The following is a 21,055-nucleotide window of genomic DNA, read 5'->3' as shown; positions in this document are numbered from 1 at the left end:
AAAGCTTAGGAGTGGAGTCCAGAAACTGTGGGAAGAGACCATAGTGTCAGTGCACTCCTGGAGTCAGAGGTCTCTGGTCTTAAATATCATATATTGAGGGCCTCAGACGCAGTCCAGGCTAAGCCTCCCCCAGCCTGTCAGTCTTGCATGAAGAGGATGTTGGCGCTTACCATTCTTCTGGGTCTCCGCTCTGGACCTCTCTGTATAGCCACTCAAAGAGGAACACACACTTGACCCTCTCCAGGAGAGCGAGCCCCTAGCAAGTTGAACCAATGTTACTAACATGAGTGTTTCTGAACAGGGGAACCTAGCTTAAGAACAACACCTATGATTTTTAATAAAGTGTTTCTTTTTTAACTTTTAAACTTAGAGACACATTTCTGAACTACTATAACTGTTGGGCTACAAGTTATCCCCTGAATTCATTATACTTATTCATGCCTTTTATTTCATGCCTTTTAAGTCCTATCACTGACCTAGAATTTATCATACACACAGAGCAATCTGGTATAGGATACCCTAGATTGGAAACCCCCCATACTTCTCACAGTTCCTCAACACAAACCACATCTCTCTCTTTGCTGCCTTCCACCTCCTGGAAAGCCCATGCTGTGTTCAAAAGCCCCTCCCCTTATACCTCCTTCCTCCTAGATATCCAAGCAGACTTATCACAAAATAACTTTCAGGGATTCCCTGGTGGTCCAGTGGTTAGGACTTGGCAGTTTCATTGCCGGAGCCCCAAGTTTGATCCCTGGTCAAGGAACTAAGGTCTTGCAAGCAGCATATTGCAGCCAAGAAAGAAAAATTCAACTCTCCTTAAGTTAATCTAGAAATGTAATGTTTGCCAGTAGGGTTTTTTGAAAAGAAGGAAAACCGATTATAAAGTTTACATTGAAATATGTACAAGCAACTGTAGTCAAAAATAGAATAGAAAGTTTAAACTGATAGAGGAATGTAGGTATGATAAAGTGCTTTTCAAATTAGTTTTTTTAAAAAAAGAGCACTTCTTCTAAAAATGTTTTACAAAGCTGGATTCCTCTCAACTTTATCCCAGAATAAATTCCTGATGGAGCAAATATTTACACATAGTAAATAAAATCACACACTTGAAATTTTTTATGAACTTGGAGTGAAGAATCCTTTTCTAAGTATGACTCAAAACCCAAAGACATAGACAACCAAATGGATAATTAACTTGATAAGAATAAAAATTTTTTTGTATTTTTTAAAATGCAACTAACATCAAAAGTTAAAGTACAGACATGGAAAAGTATTTTCAATTGATACCTTTAATCTAAACAGAGCTCCCCCAAATCAATAAGAAAAAGATTAACAACCGAACAGAAAAAAGGCAAAGGACATGAAGAGACAATTCACAGAAAAGGAGTTATAGATGGCCATGGACTGTGGAGCCTGGTGGGCTACCGTCCACAGGGTCACAGAGAGTCGGACACCACTGAGCGACTTCACTCACTTTAACATAGGAAAAGATGTTTAACCTCACTCCCAATAAGATCAATGCAAACCGAAACTGAGATATTACATCAAAAATGACATAGCCTTCCAGTTGAAAAGGATGTAGGAAACAGGCACGTGTATGTTGCTGGCGGCAGCATATTATCTTTGGCCACGCTGTGCGGCATGCAAGACCCTTATTTCCTGACCGGAATCAAAACGATGCCCACTGCATTAGAGGCCTGAGGTCCTAAACCCTGGGCAGCTATGGAAGTCCCGCAGCAGTATAAGTCGATAAAATGTCTGCAGAGGTATCTGGCAATATTTGTGAAAATTTTAAAGCACCTTTCGATTCAATAGATTTGTCTTATCTTAAAGATACACATGTGCCCATATAATTTTTTTAGAAATTTGTTTATTTCTGATTGGAGGATAATTGCTTTGCGATGTTGTGCTGGCTTCTGCCGTATATCAGCATGACTCTGCCACAGGCACACATACGCTCCCTCCCTCTTGAAGTCCCTCCGGCCTCCCACCCCATCCGCACCTCTAGGCTGTCACAGAGCGCCAGGCTGAGTTCCCCGCGCTACACGGCAGCTGCCCGTTAGCCAGCTGTTCCACATATAGCAGCACATATGTTTCAAGGCTACTCTCTCAATTCGCCCTCCCCTCTCCTGCGCTTGCTGTGGCCATAAGTCTGTTCTCCACGTCTGAGTGTCTATTCCTGCCCTGAAAATAGGTTCATCAGTACCATTTTTCTAGATTCCACGTATATGTGCTAGTATAAGGTATTGGTTTTTCTCTTTCTGACTTACTTCACTCTGTATAACAGTCTCTTGGTTCATTCACCTCACTAGAACTGACTCAAATGTGTTCCTTTTTATGGCTGAATAATATTCCATTGTATATATGAATATGTACCACAATTTCTTTATCCATTCATCTGCTGAGGGACGTCTAGGTTGCTTCTGTGTCCTGGCTATTGTAAATAGTGCTGCAATGAACATTGGTGTCCATGTCTCTTTCACTTATACGCATACAAACGTTTACATGTATGAAACATCCTTTCAGCATGACTTGTAATAAGAAAAGATTGGCAGCTGCCCCATATCCACTAACAGGGGATTGGTTAAATAAACCACAGTTCAGGCAGTGGAAGCCTGTTCATCCTGCGAAAAAGACCAAGAGAGATCTTTGGAGCACTGTTATGGAACAACCTCCAAGCTATATTATTTAAGGCAAAAATCGCATGAAAAACATGGCTCATAAGAGTGTACATACTGTTATAATTTGTGAGAAAAGGAGAAAGAACATATGCAGATACCCTGAATCTGCATGGAATACCAAGAAACGGGCTTGGGGTTGCCGAGGGAGAGCAGCACGAGGAAGACTGCCTCACTACGCGTGATTTTTACTGTTTATTTGTGTATTTAAATTTGTATGTAACAACATGAAATAAAAATAACATAAATGACTTAAAAAAAAATAACGCTTCTGGGTTTAGATTGACAGAAAAACCAGATCCCAACAGAGCAGAGGGTTGTTAACAACACAGGAAACAAGAATCAGCTAAAAGACTCCCTGGACTAAAGAGAGAGCCTGCCTCCAGTATGTGGAGGCAGACCCAGAAATCAGTCACCTCAAGAAATGATGCTGGGACACTCACACAGTACATGCAAAATGCAGTTTGATCCTGACATCACACTGTATGAAAAAATAACTCAAAATGGGTGAAAGACTCATATGCAAGAACCAAAACTATAAAACCCTCAGGAGAAAACACAAGGGCAAATGCTCGTGGCTCTTGGATAAGGCAATGGTCTCTTAGATATGACACCAAAAGCCCACACAACGAAGAAAAAAATAAATTACTCTTCATCAAAACTTGAAACTGCTGTCCTTCAGAGGACGGCATCAAGAAAGTGGAAAGATAACCTACAGAAATAGGAGGAAAAAAATTTAATGATACATCTGTTAGAAGACTTGTATCTAGAATACATACAGAATTCTCACAATTCAATGATAAAAAGCCAACAACCCAGTTTTAAAATGGAAAAAGGATCTGCATAGACATTTCTTCAAAGAAGATGAACAGATGCCTGACACAAGCATATGAAAAGAAGCTCAGCATCATTAGCCATCACGGGAAATGGAAAATCGAAACTACAGTGAAATGTCGTTTACACACATCAGGCTGTTATCAGAACATCAACACATATGGTGAGGGTATAAAGAAGACAGAACCTTGTGCCCTGATGGTGAGAAGTAAAGCGGTGTGGCTGCTTTGGAGAAACAGCCTGATAGTCCCTTGAAAAGTAGAGCATAGCATTACTCAGCGATTCCTCTCCCAAGAGAAATGAAGACACGTTGACAAAAAATTGCCTATGATTATTCACAGCATTTATTCATAATAGCCAAAGGTTGGAAACAGTCCAAATGTCCATCAGCTCATAAGTGGATAAACAAACTGTGGTATATCCGTACAATGGAATATTGTTCAGTCATAAGAAGGAACAAAATACTGCTGGAACAAAGGACATTCTGCAGCAGGGAAGGGCCTTGAAAATATTTATGGTAAGTGAAGTAAGCCAGTTATAAAACACCACAGAACATATGGCTTGGTTTGGATGAAAGACCCAAATAGGCACACAGGGATAGAAAGCAGATTCGTGGCTGCATCAGACCCTGGAGGGGCAGGGAGGGTGTAGAGAGTTGAGGAGCTGATAAACTATGAGGTTTCTTTTCGACATGATAAAAATATCCTATAATTGATCGTGGTGATGACTGTACAAGTCCATGAATATACTAAAAACCACTGAATTGTATACATTAAACTGAGTTAATTGTATGACACGTGATTATACATCTATTGCGGTTTATAAAACCGTTCCCAAAAAAAAGTCAGTTACCTCCTCGCTCCAAACTATTTGGACAACTTTAAAAAGAAGATACTATCTCTATCTATCTATAGGTGTTGCTTTTGTAAAGATGTCCGTGTCGCATATATGTGACCAATTGCCCGGTGTGTACACACTGCCTGTACACAGATTTGCACCAGTAAATATATGTCAGGAATCTTGCCCAGGGTCACTGGCAGTCAAGACAAATAGGTAGGAGGGAAATTTTCATTTTTACTTTATATACTTCCATGTTGTTTGATTTTTAAAAATCAGTATGTTCTATTTTATTAGTATTCAATAAAAAATAGGAAAAGGCAAAATTTGAGCTTCTTTACTGACATCTATCAATTATTTACCCTTTGCCAAGTGCCATATACTGTTTTAACCTCCTGATGTACCTGATCTCATCTCACCCTTAAAAGACCCTTATACAGCCCTACATAGCATTTTCCCTTCTTGGGTAGGAAGACTGTGTCTCAAAGGAGGTGAGGGACTCAACCAGGCTCCCTTGCACAGGTGAGAGGTGGCTGCATCTGGAAGCTGAGCCCCTGTCCTCAGCCTAAGCATTCAGCTTCACCCCCTCCCCTTGCTGGAATGGGACTCAAGCTGTTTTTGTGATTTTCCCCAAACCGACCTCCTGAGAGTCTACTTCAACAGTAACAGAGGACAACAATAATCCCGTTAAAGTGTGCATATAAAATAAACCAGTCTTGGGCAACAAATTTCAAAGTTCACCAAAATCAAGTAACAGCCTAAATAACAGCAAAGAAGGCTCATAGCAGCTGGTGATCAGGCTCCAAGGCTTGACAGATTCTTGTCTTTAAAATGTTCCAGTCAGTTAAATATTCATTAGGAATTCAGAACCGCTGGGGAAATGGGTTAAATGAGTTAAGTGTACTAAAGACCGTGATTCACGTGAAGAAATATCCAGGGCTGCTTGTTGATTACTGCCCTGTCTGGAGTGAGCAGGGGGTTGCACTCATGCCGTGCACCCCGTGGCATTTGAATAGTGTGTGCCTTCCTGGAAACTGTCTTCAGAGAGACTCCTGTTTCCTCTGGTTTTGAAAAATGCTTCCAAAACATCCAATAGTGTCTCAGTGGTTTTCTGTAGAAATACAAAATAAAACTAGTCTGGTGTTTTTAACTATGTTATAGAAAATGTTTCTCAATCTGCTACAAGCATTAGCACGTTATAAGAAAGATTACTTATTTGTTTGTGTATAACTGTGAAGGGATTTAGAAGTGTGTCTAAACATATTTCTATACCAGTACCCACATATTTTAATGGACATGAACTTGGGCAAACTCCGGGAGTTTGGTGAAGGACAGGCAAACCTGGGGTGCTGCAGTCCTTGGGGTCGCAAAGGTCAGACGTGACTTGACCACTGAACAACAACATTCCTCATATTGGCTCACCCCATCATTCTAGCTGGACCCTAAGGAAGGCGAGCCACCAAACTGCGGTGCTGGAGAAGACTCTTGAGAGTCCCTTGGACAGCAAGGAGTTCAAACCAGCCAATCCTAAAGGAAGCCAACCCTGAACATTCATTGGAAGGACTGATGCTGAAGCTGAAGTTCCAATACTTTGGCCACCTGATGAAAAGAGTTGACTCACTTCATTGGAAAAGACCCTGATGCTGGGAAAGATGGAGGGCAGGAGAAGGGAGCAGAGGGGATGAGATAGTTAGATAGCATCACAGACTCAACAGACACGAATTTGACCAAACTCCAGCGGATAGTGAAGGATAGGGGAGCTTGGCATGCTGCAGTTCATGGGGTTGCAAAGAATCAGACACAACTTAGTGATTGAACAACAGCAACAGAATTATTCTGTCCGTGGTCCTCTCTCCCTTCACTCTCTAAGGTCACATTCACAGTTGCTGCTATAACTTCCCAGCATCTTTCCCAGTCCTTTCTTTGCTAAGTGCTAGATGTCAAATGCCAGTGGTCTAATCAGGAAATTTTCGTCTTCAAATGTCTTAAGCCGAGTACAATAGGTTTGAGAAAATAGGAAGTATATTGGTTCCTCTAACTGAAGATGACATGTGCAGCTTCAAGCTTGGCTGGACTCCAGTGCTCAATCAGTGATAGAAGGCCCTGTCTGCATCTCTGCTAAGTGGTTTCTTCTGTGTTGGCTTCATTCTCACGTAAGCTGACCCAGAGTAGTGACAGGATGACCAGCTGCTTCAGGCTGACCTCTCAGTAGCATAGCAGCCCTAGTAGAAGAAAATGTTACCTTTCCAAATGTTCCAGTGAAAGCCTGAGGGCCTGACTCTCATTGGCTCAGCTTGGGTTGTGTGTCCATTTCTGAATTAATCACAGTGACTTGGGTTGATTAGGCCTGGAAGACTTGCACATTTCTAAAATTGAGAAGAGGGGGACCCAAGCTTATTGAAACCCAAGGGACTGTGTGCGGGAAAGAGGTTAGTTTCTCAAAAGGAAAAGAGAGGATGTGTTTCCAGAATACATAGAGGCTGAGTAGCAAAAAACAAAACAAAACCCCATCAGTTGTCCCACATCTCGTGAGCATCTCCAGCAACTCATAGACCAGCTGTGGTAAACCCAACACATCTGCTCAGCTGGATTCCCCACAGTAAATAAAGTTACGGTCAACAACCTACTTACTCAGTTTGGAAATGTGGGGACAGCCAATTACTCTTTCACCATCTTCTCTGTTCCTGCTTCTGAAACACTGCTGATCTGCCCTTTTCTTGACAGCGCTTCTGTCCTAGTTTGGAATTTCACCATCTCTTGCCTAGACTCACTAGATTCTTCTGTGATTCTATCTCCACTATCCCCTCCTGAAAACCGCTCTCTACACTGCCGAAATAGCCTTTCTAAAGTATACATCAGACCCTGCTTCTCCCCTGTGCGTTTTTGGTGTGTTTGGGCCGCAGAGCATCTTGCTATGCTTGGAGATCCCCACCTTCGGGCCCTGGTGGAAGCCGAGAATTGATGGGCAGGGAACCCCCACATGGGCAACTGGATGCCTTACCCAGCCCTTGACTCTTGACCTCTTGGCGTCAGGATAAAGAGAGGACGGACAGAGTGCTCTGTGGCCCCAGCTGTGGCGGCTGCATCTAGTTTCCACTGGCAGCGGGGCAGTCAGGCCAACCACAGAATCCAGCAGCCAGTGAGGCTAGAGGTACAGGCCACCATCTCAGTAGCCGTTGCCGCAGAGTCCTTCCAGGCCTGGTTTTCTGTGTGACTTGAGCTCTTCCTCTGGCTTGGAGTCTTGTCCCTTTTTTTTTTTTTTTTTAAAGCCAGCCAGCTTTCTCAGCCTATCTGGCAATTCTGTGAGCTCCCTGGCCTCCCCTCCCACATTTCCTTTTGAATCTGTCTCAGCCAGAGTCAGCTCTGTGGCTCACAGCTGGGAACCAGGACTGAGACACCCCTGCATGGCTTTAAGATGAAGCCTAAACTCTTCAGCCGGGCACCAGAGTCCTTCATGATGTGGGCCTCACTCCCCTCTCCACCTGGCTGCTGTCCACTCCATGGCGCTCAGCGACCAGACCAGGCCCTCCAGGTCCCTAGGCCTTTGCCCTCCCATTGGGCCCTACTTCATCTGGTAAACGCTGCCGACTCAAACAGCTCCTCTTCTCATCATCTTTCTGCCCCGCATCTCCCCAGCGGCCTGCTGGGCTCCCTCCTGCAGTCTCCCGCAGACTTCACTCTCCACGGCCTCTGAACGAGTGCCCAGCATCTTGTGTCTGAGTGTGTCTGACTCCTGAGAGGGTCATGTATGTGTGAGTACTCATCGCTTCAGTCGTGTCTGACTCTTTGTGACCCCATGGACTGTAGCCTGCCAGGCTCCTGTCTATGGGATTCTCCAGGCAAGAATACTGGAGTGGGCGGCTGCTTCCTACTCCAGGGGATCTTCCCGACCCAGAGATCAAACCCGCATCTCTTATGTCTCCTGCCCTGACAGATGGGTTCTTTATGACTAGCGCCAAGAGGGTCATAGAGCTCCTCAAAGCGGCAGCCCTGTCATCTCTCACGTCTCTGTGCCTCCTGCCCCAGAGCCTGGTGCAGTGAGTGTCACCCAGGAAGCCAGCTCCCACTAACACATTGGTTGACAACAGACAGCTCAGCTATCAGCGGTCAGCCCTTGCTGAAGGGGCAATGTGGCATTCTCGCTTAATAAAGCATGTTGGGAAAGCATTTAAATGCCTCGGAGAAATGTGCTTAGTACAAACTGTTGCTGACAATTTCTTAGCATCTCCCTTTGGGGAATCAGTTGACCTGCTGGAGAAAAGTATCTCCCGGGGTTCTCGAGAGCTGGGAGAGCTCCGGGTCCATGGAGGAGAGGAGGACGGGCTCTCCCCTGTGGCCACTGTGGTGGGCAGTGGCTGTCCACTTCTGCCGCCTGCCCTCCACCTTCTTCCAGGAACAGCCCTGTTGTTAGGGCTTCACCTCTGCCCTACTCTTGGTTTGACTGGGATCCCAAGCTCTGCTCTGCGGCAGCTGAAACTCACAGCGGCTCATCAGAGCACGACACCCTCAGGCAAGAGTAGGTCAGTGTGAGTTAGGTTTCCTACCACCTGGAACCAAAATGCCAGCCACCAAACACAACACGGTGCTAGGCAAGATTGAACGGGCGTGACTCAGAGCAGCTGCAGGGTCTGTGGGAACGGGGGCAGCTCCCTGACACTCCAGGCACCCCCGCCCCAGCCTGAGACCTGAATCAGCTCCCTACCCCCACAGGAGCTGACTGTCAACACTCAGCTCATCTTCCTCTTGTGTGTGTTAGCTGCTCAGTCCTGTCCGACTGCTTGTCACCCCATGGACCGTACTCCACCAGGCTCCTCTGTCCATTGAACTCTCCATCTTCCTCTTAGCCACCCCCAAATACACCACATGCCTAGAAGTAGCCGTGCACAGAGTCAAATTTATGGACGTTCCCTTAGGGAGAGAGTAGGGCTTCTGCCACTCCCAGCAGGGGTTTTGGGTTTTCAGTCTTCATGTTTGTCTACAAAGCCCTCAACAACAAGGCCCCTTCTCCCACCACCTCTCCGTCCCCTCAGGGTCTCTGCCTCCACCCTTCTGGCAGAAGCACTTTCCTGTTTTATCCTCAGACAGCAAACTCCTCCTCCTGGTCTCAATTCCAGGCCAAAAATGGGCTGCAGGCTGCCAGGCTTCCCTGGGTGAGCAGTTCTCGGCTAGGAAACTCTGCCTAGCTCTTCATGTATGTTAATGAATTCTCAACAAGCTGCCAGAGACCAAGCCTGCTAGCCGGAGCCTTAAAGACACTGTTGACCTCAAACTCGGTGCTCTGTGACAACCTGGAGGGAGAGGGCGGGGAGGGAGGCAGGAGAGGGGTTCAGGATGGAGGGGACACATGTATGCCTATGGTCAATTCATACTGATAAATGGGAAAAACCATCACAATATTGTAAAGTGATTATCCTCCATTAAAATAAATTTTAAAATAAAAACAAACAGATTCTGGAGAGATTAAGTTAAACATCTTAAACTAAGCCACTGGAAAAACAAAAACAAAACACTGTTGTAGAGAGTAAAGCAGCTAGCCTGTGACCTCAAGGCTGCTGGGCAGTCAGGACGCAAGCCCAGTCTGCCTTCATGACCTGGAAGAAGCTCGGAGAGCAGCATGGCCAAGCCGCGTGCCGGTGGGGACGGGGAGAGGCAGCCGAGGTGACTAGGAACACCAGGACTCACTTCATCAGACATGGAAAAGCTGTCAGAACACATTAGGGCTTTCAGCAAAGAAACAGGAATATGTGTTGTGGAGTTTTGCCTGAGAAAGATGATTGTGATGCTGATATGTTTGGGGCAATCACTCCATCTCCTGACTTGTTCAGCTTGTCACAGTGATTGTTGCTGTTTCCCAGGGAGCTTGATTTGCTAGTAAAGTGAGGGATGCCCACCCTGGTGTCCAGAGATGCAGCCTGGAATGCGCCCTTGGTGGTCCAAGCACATCCCTATAGGCTGTAAGATCTCAACTAAAAACGCCCCCCGATTCCTTTACTGAACACAGTGAGCTTGGGCACACATATGTTTGAGAAAATGCTTTGAAGTTTGGCCAGACAGAAACGTGTGCATCACTTAATGGAATGGGGACACAGGAAAAAAAAAAAAGATGGCTGTTTTCTTTGCCACCAACTCAATAAGCATGGTTCAGGGTGGAAATTCAGAGTGGGGTATGGACACTCACTCCCTCCTTAGGATTTGTGTAGCTGAGAAATTACTCAGTCCCACAATTCTCAGTGTTTCCATCTACAAATTGGGGGTGGTAATAACAGCTTCGGAGAAGGCAATGGCACCCCACTCCAGCACTCTTGCCTGGAAAATCCAATGGGCGGAGGAGCCTGGTGGGCTGCAGTCCATGGGGTCGCGAAGAGTCGGACACGACTGAGCGACTTCACTTTCCCTTTTCACTTTCATGAATTGGAGAAGGAAATGGCAACCCACTCCAGTGCTCTTGCCTGGAGAATCCCAGGGATGGGGGAGCGTGGTGGGCTGCCGTCTATGGGGTCACACAGAGTCGGACACGACTGAAGTAACTTAGCAGCAGCAGCAGTATGTTGCTATTATGAGGATCAAAATGAAAGAAAATAAGGAGCAGAGCCCAGATCCTGGCACACCGTGAATCTGTCTGGAAATGTTCAGGATTATTATCCTTTATTATTATCTGGAGTGTCTCACTGTTACTCAAAGGACATACACTACGTTTCCCATCAGGAAAAAGATGAAGTTGGTTTAAGTTCCTCTGCAGAAAAGCACAGTGTCTGTTTCTTTGGCCTTTCTTTTGGGGTCCAGCAGTTCTGAGAAGGAAATGAGTATTTTTCACTTTGCACTTCAGCTGGAAAAGAGAGATGATAAACATCATGGGAGACAGATGATTTGTAATACAACTCAACTCTGTCCTCCAACTCTTGAGAATTCTTAGTATGAAAGTTTCCTTGGGTATTCAAACAAACAATAACTCACATCACCTCTGATTACTTCCCACGTATGAAGAAGACGTAACGAGCTCAACTAGACCCGCTCTGACCTGCTGAGCAACACTGAGCAGCCACTCCGGGTGGACCACCGTGTCAGGGGCTTGCCCACACTGCCTCACTTAGTTCTCAGTCACCCTTAGGAAGAAGCCCCCGAGCCCAGACAGCAGTGTGGCTCATGGCGCAGGATAAGGAGAGCAGACCCCAGCCCGCCGGATGGGAACTCCAGCTAGCGGCCTAAAGACAGTTACTCAGCCTCTCTGACCCTCAACATTTTAACAGGCAGCGAGAAAGTGATATGCCTCTCAAGGGGCACAGTGAGAATCCAGAGGTGACATCGGGGGGCGAGGCTGAGGACAGCGGCTGGCGCAGAGAAAGTCCTTGATACACACTAACGGTTGCTGTTCTCACACCCGCCTCAGGGCAGGGAGAGCAGATGCCCGTCTATGATTTGTTCCGTTCAACAACCATATTCCCCTCTTCTAGAAGCCACACCCCAATTCTGTTTTCTAGTTCCTCTTCCATTTATTGAGCAGAGTCTTGGAGAGGTTGTCAATCAAATTACTCCAAGAAAGATATAGGTGACCCAAGAAATGCCAATCAGATGTTCTTTCCTGGAATTTAACTCTGAAGGGCATTGACAGCATAGACATGGCTCACAACGAAAGAAGTCACTCAGCCCAACTGTTGGCGTTTTTGTGTTGGCAATATTTGGCATTTTCTAAACATGTGATTATTTCTTTAAAAGCCTGCTACAGCTTCATAGGAGCAAGATCACCCTTGCTCTCTGAAGTCATTACAGTTCACATGAAGCCTTTGTTCTGTGAGCTCCGTTTTACTTCCTAGCATTAGTTATTATCTTAGTAAAGTCTGGAGCCTCATTTCGTGTATTTGGTTTTCTTCAGCTTAGCAATCTCAGCCACTGGTCCCCACCAGCCTGTGTGCAGCCTCCCTATACCGGGAGTGAGGAGGGGCAGTCTGTACCAGGCAGCTCCAGAGCATGAGGGCTCCTGTCCCAGGCCAGGGGCCTCAGAGGATACATCCCACCCACTGCCACAGCCCAACTCAGGGAAAGGCCCCAGACCACTAGATCCCCACAGGGCCAGGAATAAGAGGCTATTTTCCAAGGGAAGTAGTGTATCCTTACAGACAGAGGCCAAGTAGCCTTGGCGAATGACCTTCAAGGCTCATGAATATTCCTCATCTGTAAAATGGGCACATTCCCAGCAGGCAAAGCCATGGTAAAGGTTGAAGAATATTAGTAAATCTGTAGAACCCCCGGCAGAGGGCCCAGGACACACGTACTATCAGCGGCAGCTCTAGTCGTTTTTATTTTGTGCCACTTAGAATGCTCCTGCGTGTGATCCAGTATGTACTCCAAGAAGCTGTACTCGAGCAGATGGAATTTTAACACTCTGTCCTCCAACTTCAGACTGCTCTTTCTCTTCAGGTTCCCCCACCCCAACCCCATGATCAGTATTTCTGGGTCTGCTCCAGAAGAGGCTCGTCTCTTCCAGCTTTCCCGTAGGACATTTCCTTTAAACACCATCTCCTCCGGGGAGCCTTCCCTGACTCCCACAATCCTCTGCACTTACCTCCAACATAACCCACAGCTCAGGGAATTACAGTGGTCCATCAGTATGCTTGGGGGGTTGGTTCCAGGACCTCCCTGAAAGTACCAAACTTCACACATGCTCAAGTCCTTCAGATGAAATGGTGTAGGATTTGCATGTAACTTACACACATCCTCCCGTATACTTTAAATCATCTCTAGATTACTTACAATACCTAGCAAGGTGTAAGTGCCAAGAAATCATTGTAAATACAGTGTAAATGCCCTGTGACATAGTAGCTGGCACGGGACAGATTCCGATCTTGCTTTTAGGAACTTTCTGGAATTTTTTCCCCCAAGTATTTGTGATCCATACTTGGATCCGTGTAGAACCCACGGGTATGGAGAGCCACCTGTGAACTGTTTATAACGTCTTTCCTGCTGTGCTCCAGGACACGTGTTTGTTTCACCCTGAGTCCCAGCACCTAGACAGAACTGCTCTGAGAAGGGAATAAGTGAGCAAATGATTTGTAGAAAGCAAAACATCTTTCCTGCGCTGTCCTTGGCATCTTTGCAGGGATGCAAAACCAGCAAAAGGCTAAAGAGTGGAGATGCCGACAGATCCGTAAACATTGCCTGATGCCCAAAGGGAAACCTGCCCACAGGAGGGGTAAGTCTGCCCCTTTAGTCTCTCTTTCTTCCCATCCTCTACCCTCCCTAATCCATCTGCCCCTACCCCCAACTTTACAAGAAGTGACAACAGGGAGTCTCTCTCAAGCACTTTTTAATTTCTCTGTTATTTGGTTTTCTACTTTGGTACATGGTAAATATGACCACATTTCACACGGAAGCTGACACACCTCATTATGACGCGCCCACAGAACAGAGCCCATAAAAGTCACCTGGCACGGTTTTGCTTCAGCTGGCTGTCACTGCTAAAACCTCTATTCCTAAGGGCACAACAGAGAACAGGGCTTGAATCTGCAGATGAACAAGGGCAGGGTGAGCAACAACCAAGTCTGCCGGGCTGGAGAGAGACCAAAGACATGGGCTCCTCGGCAGCTGGCTGGCTGTCTGCAGAGACGTGAATGACACAGACAGAGAAGCCACCTAAAACTCTGGAGACCAGGGCAGCCGGAGAAGCACTCCGCAGCTACAGCCCATCCATCAGACACCTCTGGCTTTCTCAGCCCTGAGAGACTCTGAAATAAACACAAAGGCCCAAGATGGCTTAATACCAAAGCTGGTGGTACCTACATTTGGGCCTCCATCACCATATGGGTAGGTTTTATCTTGGGGCTCCTGACAGTCTCTCTCCTGGGCAGCAGAGCCAGCCAACCCCTAATATCCTCCATGTCCCCAGGCAACCCCACAGCAAGACTCAGACAGGCTCTAAAATGTTTTGCCCTCAAAGGCCTGGAGATTGAAGGCAGTATCCAGAAACTTCTTCAGAGACACCAGGTGAGTGTTCCTGTTCCCTGTGGCTGGTGCAGCTGCTGGGTCTCGGCCAACATACCTGGAGGAGGAGAGACAAGCTCATGGGAAGGGCTGGGCTGGCTTCACGGCTACCCTAGGTCTGCATGGGGTCTATGCTTATTGTCACTCAGCTGCAGGAATGAAGAGCCTGAGGCTCCAAGGGGCAAAGTCAGTGGCCTAAGATCAAAGGCAGGAGATCTGAGACATGCAGGAGGTTCTCTAGTTCAGTTCTGGCCTCAGAACAAACACAAAGGTTTGCTCTCCATAAGGCCATGTTGAAGAGGATCCCTAATGGGAAAGATGCTCTGTCACTGACAGTCCCAGAGCCAGCAAGGACTAGGGCGCCCAACTCCTCGGTTTTCAATACAGCCCAGAGAAGGGCAGTGGCAGGTGCCGGGTCACACAGCAAATGGGGCAGGTCAGGCCAGATGGGGCCCTGGCAGACCCGAGGGGTGGGTGGCGGGCAGCCCCCGCACCCGGCCTTGTACCAAATGGGCCGCGCCCGGCCCAGGATGGTCGTGAAGCGTGGGCTGATGTAATCATAGTAGCCCATGTTCTTGTGCTCCTCCTGACACCACACCAGCTCCGCGCCTGGGTACGTCTCTGCCTCTCGCTTGATCAGGTCGAAAGGAAACGGAGAGATCTGGGGCAGGGCAGGAAGAATGAGGGGCAGAGCCAGGGGAAGGGGGGCACGCCCACAGACAGGCCCCCCGGAGAGCAGCCCCCACCCTCCTCACTGGCTCCAGCCCCGGCACGCTGCCCAGAGACAGGGGGCTGGCGACTGGGCTCTGCCCACCAGGCTGGGCAGCTGAGGGGCCCAGGCGCACCTGCTCTAGGCGTGTGATGGCCACGCGCTCATCCAGGCCCTGGCTGCTCCGCTCCTTCACCAGGTCATAGAACACCTTGCCCGTGCAGAAGATGAGCCGCCGCACCTGCTCAGGAGCCCGTGCCGCAGCCCCATCCTCAGGGATCACCCGCTGGAAACTGGTTCCTGGGGACCCACAGGACACGGAAGGGGCGTCGGCCCCCAGAGAGGCCAGAGCAGCCTGGGAACCAAGTCCACACTCCTGGCTCCTCCAGGCTCTCCTTGGCCACCGAAACAAGCCCCGGATTGAGATCTGCAACCTGAACCTCCTGAGCCAAACAACAGAACAGGAGATAGTGGGCCCTGAGACGTCCCAGGGAGAGGAGTGGAGACAGCAGCTGCAGCCAAGGGCAAAGCCCTGGGAACACCAAGTTCAAAGTGAGTCAGGGCTGACGGGGAGAGCCCCCAGAGGGGACAGAGAAGGTGATGTCACACTCCCATCTACGGAATTGTGGTCTGTCCCAGATCTGCTCTCCAGCCAACCATGCCCACCTCCCAGGCACACTTGATTCCCCCAACCATCAAACTGGAAAGTAAACCCTGGCACGGCTCTTCCTCCCTCAGCCCCAGAGCCCAGCTCCCAGCTGAGTCCCACCCATTTTTCCTTCCTGATCTCATGCCAGGTGCCAGAGGAAGCTATTGCGGGGTCACTGCATCCCAGGTGAGGACCCTGAGGCAGAGGGTTCACAGGCTGCCAAGCCCCACCAGCACTGAGTGTTCAGCCCAGGCGGTCCAGCCCAATGCCAGGGCTCTGGACTGCTGGCTCAGCCACTGGGCACATCGGAGGAGATGCCTACACATGCACAAGTGAGAACAAGCGCCTGCCCACGCCACTGAGGTCCCCGGACCAGCTCCTGCCCCTCCCCTACAGCCCAAGACCATTTTCCCAGACAGCTCTGCTGTGACCAGCTTCAAGGCCCTAACCTTGCCCCCTTCATCCTCTAATGGGTCACATCTCAGTTCCAACACCAGGGCTGACAGGTCTTGGAGGGGGTGCCAGGTCCCCAGGGCCAGTGATGCCTGTTGGGCTCAGGAGTGAAAACAGTGGATGAATGACTGGCACTCGGCCTCCCATGACCCAGGCGGAGCTGCAGCAGGCCTCCAGCCTCTGAGCTCTTCTGGTGCAGACAGGCCGGCCCTCCTGGGCAGCTGCAGGGTGCCAGTGCATGCTCCTGACCCTGGTGCTCAGCCCAAGTGACCCAGGCAGGCCCAGACATCTGGCCACCGCACCAACCTCCCAATCCAGCTGCTGGCAGGGACCGTGTCAGAAGCTGCAGGGCCAACAGAGCCACGGAACCAGAGGCCGCCCCACGGGCCACCCTCAGCCACCTCCCCAGCCCGCCCAGGCACGTACCAGACACCATCTGGTCAAAGCTGGACTTGGCCTCTGGGTGCCTCAGCAGAGATTTGGGTGTGAAGATGATCAGCTGGAAGGAAACACGGTGGCTGGCTGCCGGCCTGCCCCCACTCGGCCAGGGCGCCCTGCACTCAACCCCCGCGTTATCCCAGCGATGGCCCGTGTGGGCGGCTCACCGGCTTGCGGAAGGGCAGCAGGATCTGCCGGCGCAGCACATGGAAGAAGCTGGCCGGCGTGGAGCAGTTGACCACGATCCAGTTGCAGTCGTAGAGCTGTCTCACCTCAAAGTCCTGCGTGAATGCCTGGGGGGACGGGTGCAGCTGGGAGGCGGGCTGCCTGTGGTGCCCCTATCCTGGCCTTGCCAGGAGCAGCAGCGTGTGGCCCTGTCCTGGGGAGGGGCGGGGAGCGGGCAGTACTCACAGGGTAGGCGTCTGAGTCATCATTGCTCATCTGCAGGAACCTCTCAGGCCTGGCTGAAGAGTGCTCTGGGCCCTGGAACAAATGCCAGAGGGCCAGGCTGGCCAGAGTTCAGGGGGCTTGGGGGTCTGTCACACCAGACGGGGACCTGGGGCTCAGGGCAGGGTCTAGAGCGCTTCTGGGGGAGATGCCCTAACTCCAGAATTTGAACCATAGAAAGCAAGGAATGTGAGACAAGAGCAGGAAGGAGGGTCCAGCCAGAGCCAAAACGTGTGAACACATAGGGCGGAAGTGAAAAGGCCGAGTTAAGATGCTCTTTCTCAACAACACACTTCTGAATAACCAACAAATCACAGAAGAAATCAAAAAAGAAATCAAAATATGCATAGAAACTAATGAAAATGAAAACACAACAACCCAAAACCTGTGGGACACTATAAAAGCAGTGCTAAGAGGAAAGTTCATAGCAATACAGGCATACCTCAAGAAACAAGAAAAAAGTCAAATAAATAACCTAACTCTACAACTAAAGCAACTAGAAAAGGAAGAATTGGAGAACCCCAGAGTTAGTAGAAGGAAAGAAATCTTAAAAATTAGGGCAGAAATAAATGCAAAAGAAACAAAAGAGACCATAGCAAAAATCAACAAAGCCAAAAGCTGGTTCTTTGAAAGGATAAATAAAATTGACAAACCATTAGCCAGACTCATCAAGAAGCAAAGAGAGAAAAATCAAATCAATAAAATTAGAAATGAAAATGGAGAGATCACAACAGACAACACAGAAATACAAAGGATCATAAGAGACTACTATCAGCAGTTGTATGCCAATAAAATGGACAACGTGGAAGAAATGGACAAATTCTTAGAAAAGTACAATTTTCCAAAACTGAACCAGGAAGAAACAGAAAATCTTAACAGACCCATCACAAGCACGGAAATTGAAACTGTAATCAGAAATCTTCCAGCAAACAAAAGCCCAGGTCCTGACGGCTTCACAGCTGAATTCTACCAAAAATTTCGAGAAGAGCTAACACCTATCCTACTCAAACTCTTCCAGAAAATTGCAGAGGGAGGTAAACTTCCAAACTCATTCTATGAGGCCACCATCACCCTAATACCAAAACCTGACAAAGATGTCACAAAAAAGAAAACTACAGGCCAATATCACTGATGAACATAGATGCAAAAATCCTCAACAAAATTCTAGCAATCAGAATCCAACAACACATTAAAAAGATCATACACCATGACCAAGTGGGCTTTATCCCAGGGATGCAAGGATTCTTCAATATCCGCAAATCAATCAATGTAATTCACTACATTAACAAATTGAAAAATAAAAACCATATGATTATCTCAATAGATGCAGAGAAGGCCTTTGACAAAATTCAACATCCATTTATGATAAAAACTCTCCAGAAAGCAGGAATACAAGGAACATACCTCAACATAATAAAAGCTATATATGACAAACCCACAGCAAACATTATCCTCAATGGTGAAAAATTGAAAGCATTTCCCCTAAAGTCAGGAACAAGACAAGGGTGTCCACTTTCACCGCTACTATTCAACATAGTCCTGGAAGTTTTGGCCATAGCAATCAGAGCAGAAAAAGAAATAAAAGGAATCCAAATTGGAAAAGAAGTAAAACTCTCACTGTTTGCAGATGACATGATCCTCTACATGGAAAACCCTAAAGACTCCACCAGAAAATTACTAGAGCTCATCAATGAATATAGTAAAGTTGCAGGATATAAAATCAACACACAGAAATCCCTTGCATTCCTATACACGAATAATGAGAAAGTAGAAAAAGAAATTAAGGAAACAATTCCATTCACCATTGCAACGAAAAGAATAAAATAGTTAGGAATATATCTACCTAAAGAAACTAAAGACCTATATATAGAAAACTATAAAACACTGATGAAAGAAATCAAAGAGGACACTAATAGATGGAGAAATATACCATGTTCATGGATCGGAAGAATCAATATAGTGAAAATGAGTATACTACCCAAAGCAATTTACAAATTCAATGCAATCCCTATCAAGCTACCAGCCATATTTTTCACAGAACTAGAACAAATAATTTCAAGATTTGTATGGAAATACAAAAAACCTCGAATTGCCAAAGCAATCTTGAGAAATAAGAATGGAACTGGAGGAATCAACTTGCCTGACTTCAGGCTCTACTACAAAGCCACAGTCATCAAAACAGTATGGTACTGGCACAAAGACAGACATATAGATCAATGGAACAAAATAGAAAGCTCAGAGATAAATCCACACACATATGGACACCTTATCTTTGACAAAGGAGGCAAGAATATACAATGGAGTAAAGACAATCTCTTTAACAAGTGGTGCTGGGAAAACTGGTCAACCACTTGTAAAAGAATGAAACTAGATCACTTTCTAACACCATACACAAAAATAAACTCAAAATGGATTAAAGATCTAAATGTAAGACCAGAAACTATAAAACTCCTAGAGGAGAACCTAGGCAAAACACTCTCAGACATAAATCACAGCAGGATCCTCTATGATCCACCTCCCAGAATTCTGGAAATAAAAGCAAAAATAAACAAATGGGATCTAATTAAAATTAAAAGCTTCTGCACAACAAAGGAAAATATAAGCAAGGTGAAAAGAAAGCCTTCTGAATGGGAGAAAATAATAGCAAATGAAACAACTGACAAACAACTCATCTCAAAAATATACAAGCAACTTACGCAACTCAATTCCAGAAAAATAAACGACCCAATCAAAAAATGGGCCAAAGAACTAAATAGACATTTCTCCAAAGAAGACATACGGATGGCTAACAAACACATGAAAAGATGCTCAACATCACTCATTATCAGAGAAATGCAAATCAAAACCACAATGAGGTACCACTTCACACCAGTCAGAATGGCTGCGATCCAAAAATCTGCAAGCAATAAATGCTGGAGAGGGTGTGGAGAAAAGGGAACCTTCCTACACTGTTGGTGGGAATGCAAACTAGTACAGCCACTATGGAGAACAGTGTGGAGATTCCTTAAAAAACTGGAAATAGAACTACCTTATGACCCAGCAATCCCACTGCTGGGCATAGACACCGAGGAAACCAGAATTGAAAGAGACACATGTACCCCAATGTTCATCGCAGCACTGTTTATAATAGCCAGGACATGGAAACAACCTAGATGTCCATCAGCAGATGAATGGATAAGAAAGCTGTGGTACATATACACAATGGAGTATTATTCGGCCGTTAAAAAGAATTCATTTGAATCAGTTCTGATGAGATGGATGAAACTGGAGCCGATTATACAGAGTGAAGTAAGCCAGAAAGAAAAACACCAATACAGTATACTAACACATATATATGGAATTTAGAAAGATGGCAATGATGACCCTGTATGCAAGACAGGAAAAAAGACACAGCTGTGTATAACGGACTTTTGGACTCAGAGGGAGAGGGAGAGGGTGGGATGATTTGGGAGAATGGCTTTCTAACATGTATACTATCATGTAAGAATTGAATCGCCAGTCTATGTCTGACGCAGGATACAGCATGCTTGGGGCTGGTGCATGCGGATGACCCACAGAGATGTTATGGGGAGGGAGGTGGGAGGGGGGTGCATGTTTGGGAACACATGTAAGAATTAAAGATTTTAAAATTAAAAAAATAAAAAACTAAAAAAAAAAAAAAAAGATGCTCTTTCTCTAGAACATTCTGCCTTGCAGCAGGGACCATTTGCTGAGTGCTTCCTGTGTGCCAGACATCATTCTACAGACCTTACACACAATATGCACTGTCTTGAAAGCAGCTCTGTAATGTAGATGAAGGTGAAGGGCGAAGATATTAAGAAGCAACCTCAAGGTTACTCAGTCAGCAAGGGGCAACTGCAAACCCAGGTCTGACTCTTCCTCCTCCCCTCACCCACATGGCTGCTCTGCTCCATAAAAGCAGCAGGACACCCCACTGTCCTCCAAGCTGGCTCCCCATGGGACAGGGGTGGCCTGCCCCTCCCTTAGGGGCAAAGCCCCGCGGACCCACAGCCACAGGCACCAGCCAGGCCAGCT

The 21,055-nt window shown here is 47.0% G+C and overlaps 1 protein-coding gene across 3 annotated transcripts in view; it reads right to left on the bottom strand.

Annotated features, from left to right (window-relative positions):
* The window catches only part of OGDHL (oxoglutarate dehydrogenase-like), a 30,700-nt gene continuing 23,278 nt past the window's right edge, over positions 13,634 to 21,055 (bottom strand). For 2 of the 3 annotated variants that reach the window (XM_018042623.1, XM_018042622.1), the window contains exons 18-22: positions 16,985 to 17,056; positions 16,741 to 16,866; positions 16,562 to 16,634; positions 15,170 to 15,333; positions 14,289 to 14,985 (exon numbers count right to left, since the gene is read on the bottom strand). In XM_018042623.1, the coding sequence (XP_017898112.1) occupies positions 14,512 to 14,985; positions 15,170 to 15,333; positions 16,562 to 16,634; positions 16,741 to 16,866; positions 16,985 to 17,056 (909 nt within the window). In that variant the 3' untranslated portion in view covers positions 14,289 to 14,511. Of the gene's footprint in view, positions 14,986 to 15,169; positions 15,334 to 16,561; positions 16,635 to 16,740; positions 16,867 to 16,984; positions 17,057 to 21,055 lie in introns of all 3 variants that reach the window. The other variant, XM_018042624.1, reaches the window with a different exon arrangement.

This window comes from Capra hircus, chromosome 28, assembly GCF_001704415.2.
Source record: "Capra hircus breed San Clemente chromosome 28, ASM170441v1, whole genome shotgun sequence".
NCBI lineage: Eukaryota > Metazoa > Chordata > Mammalia > Artiodactyla > Bovidae > Capra > Capra hircus.
Note: the sequence above shows the minus strand (reverse complement) of the source record. Positions and strands in the feature narration are given on the sequence as shown.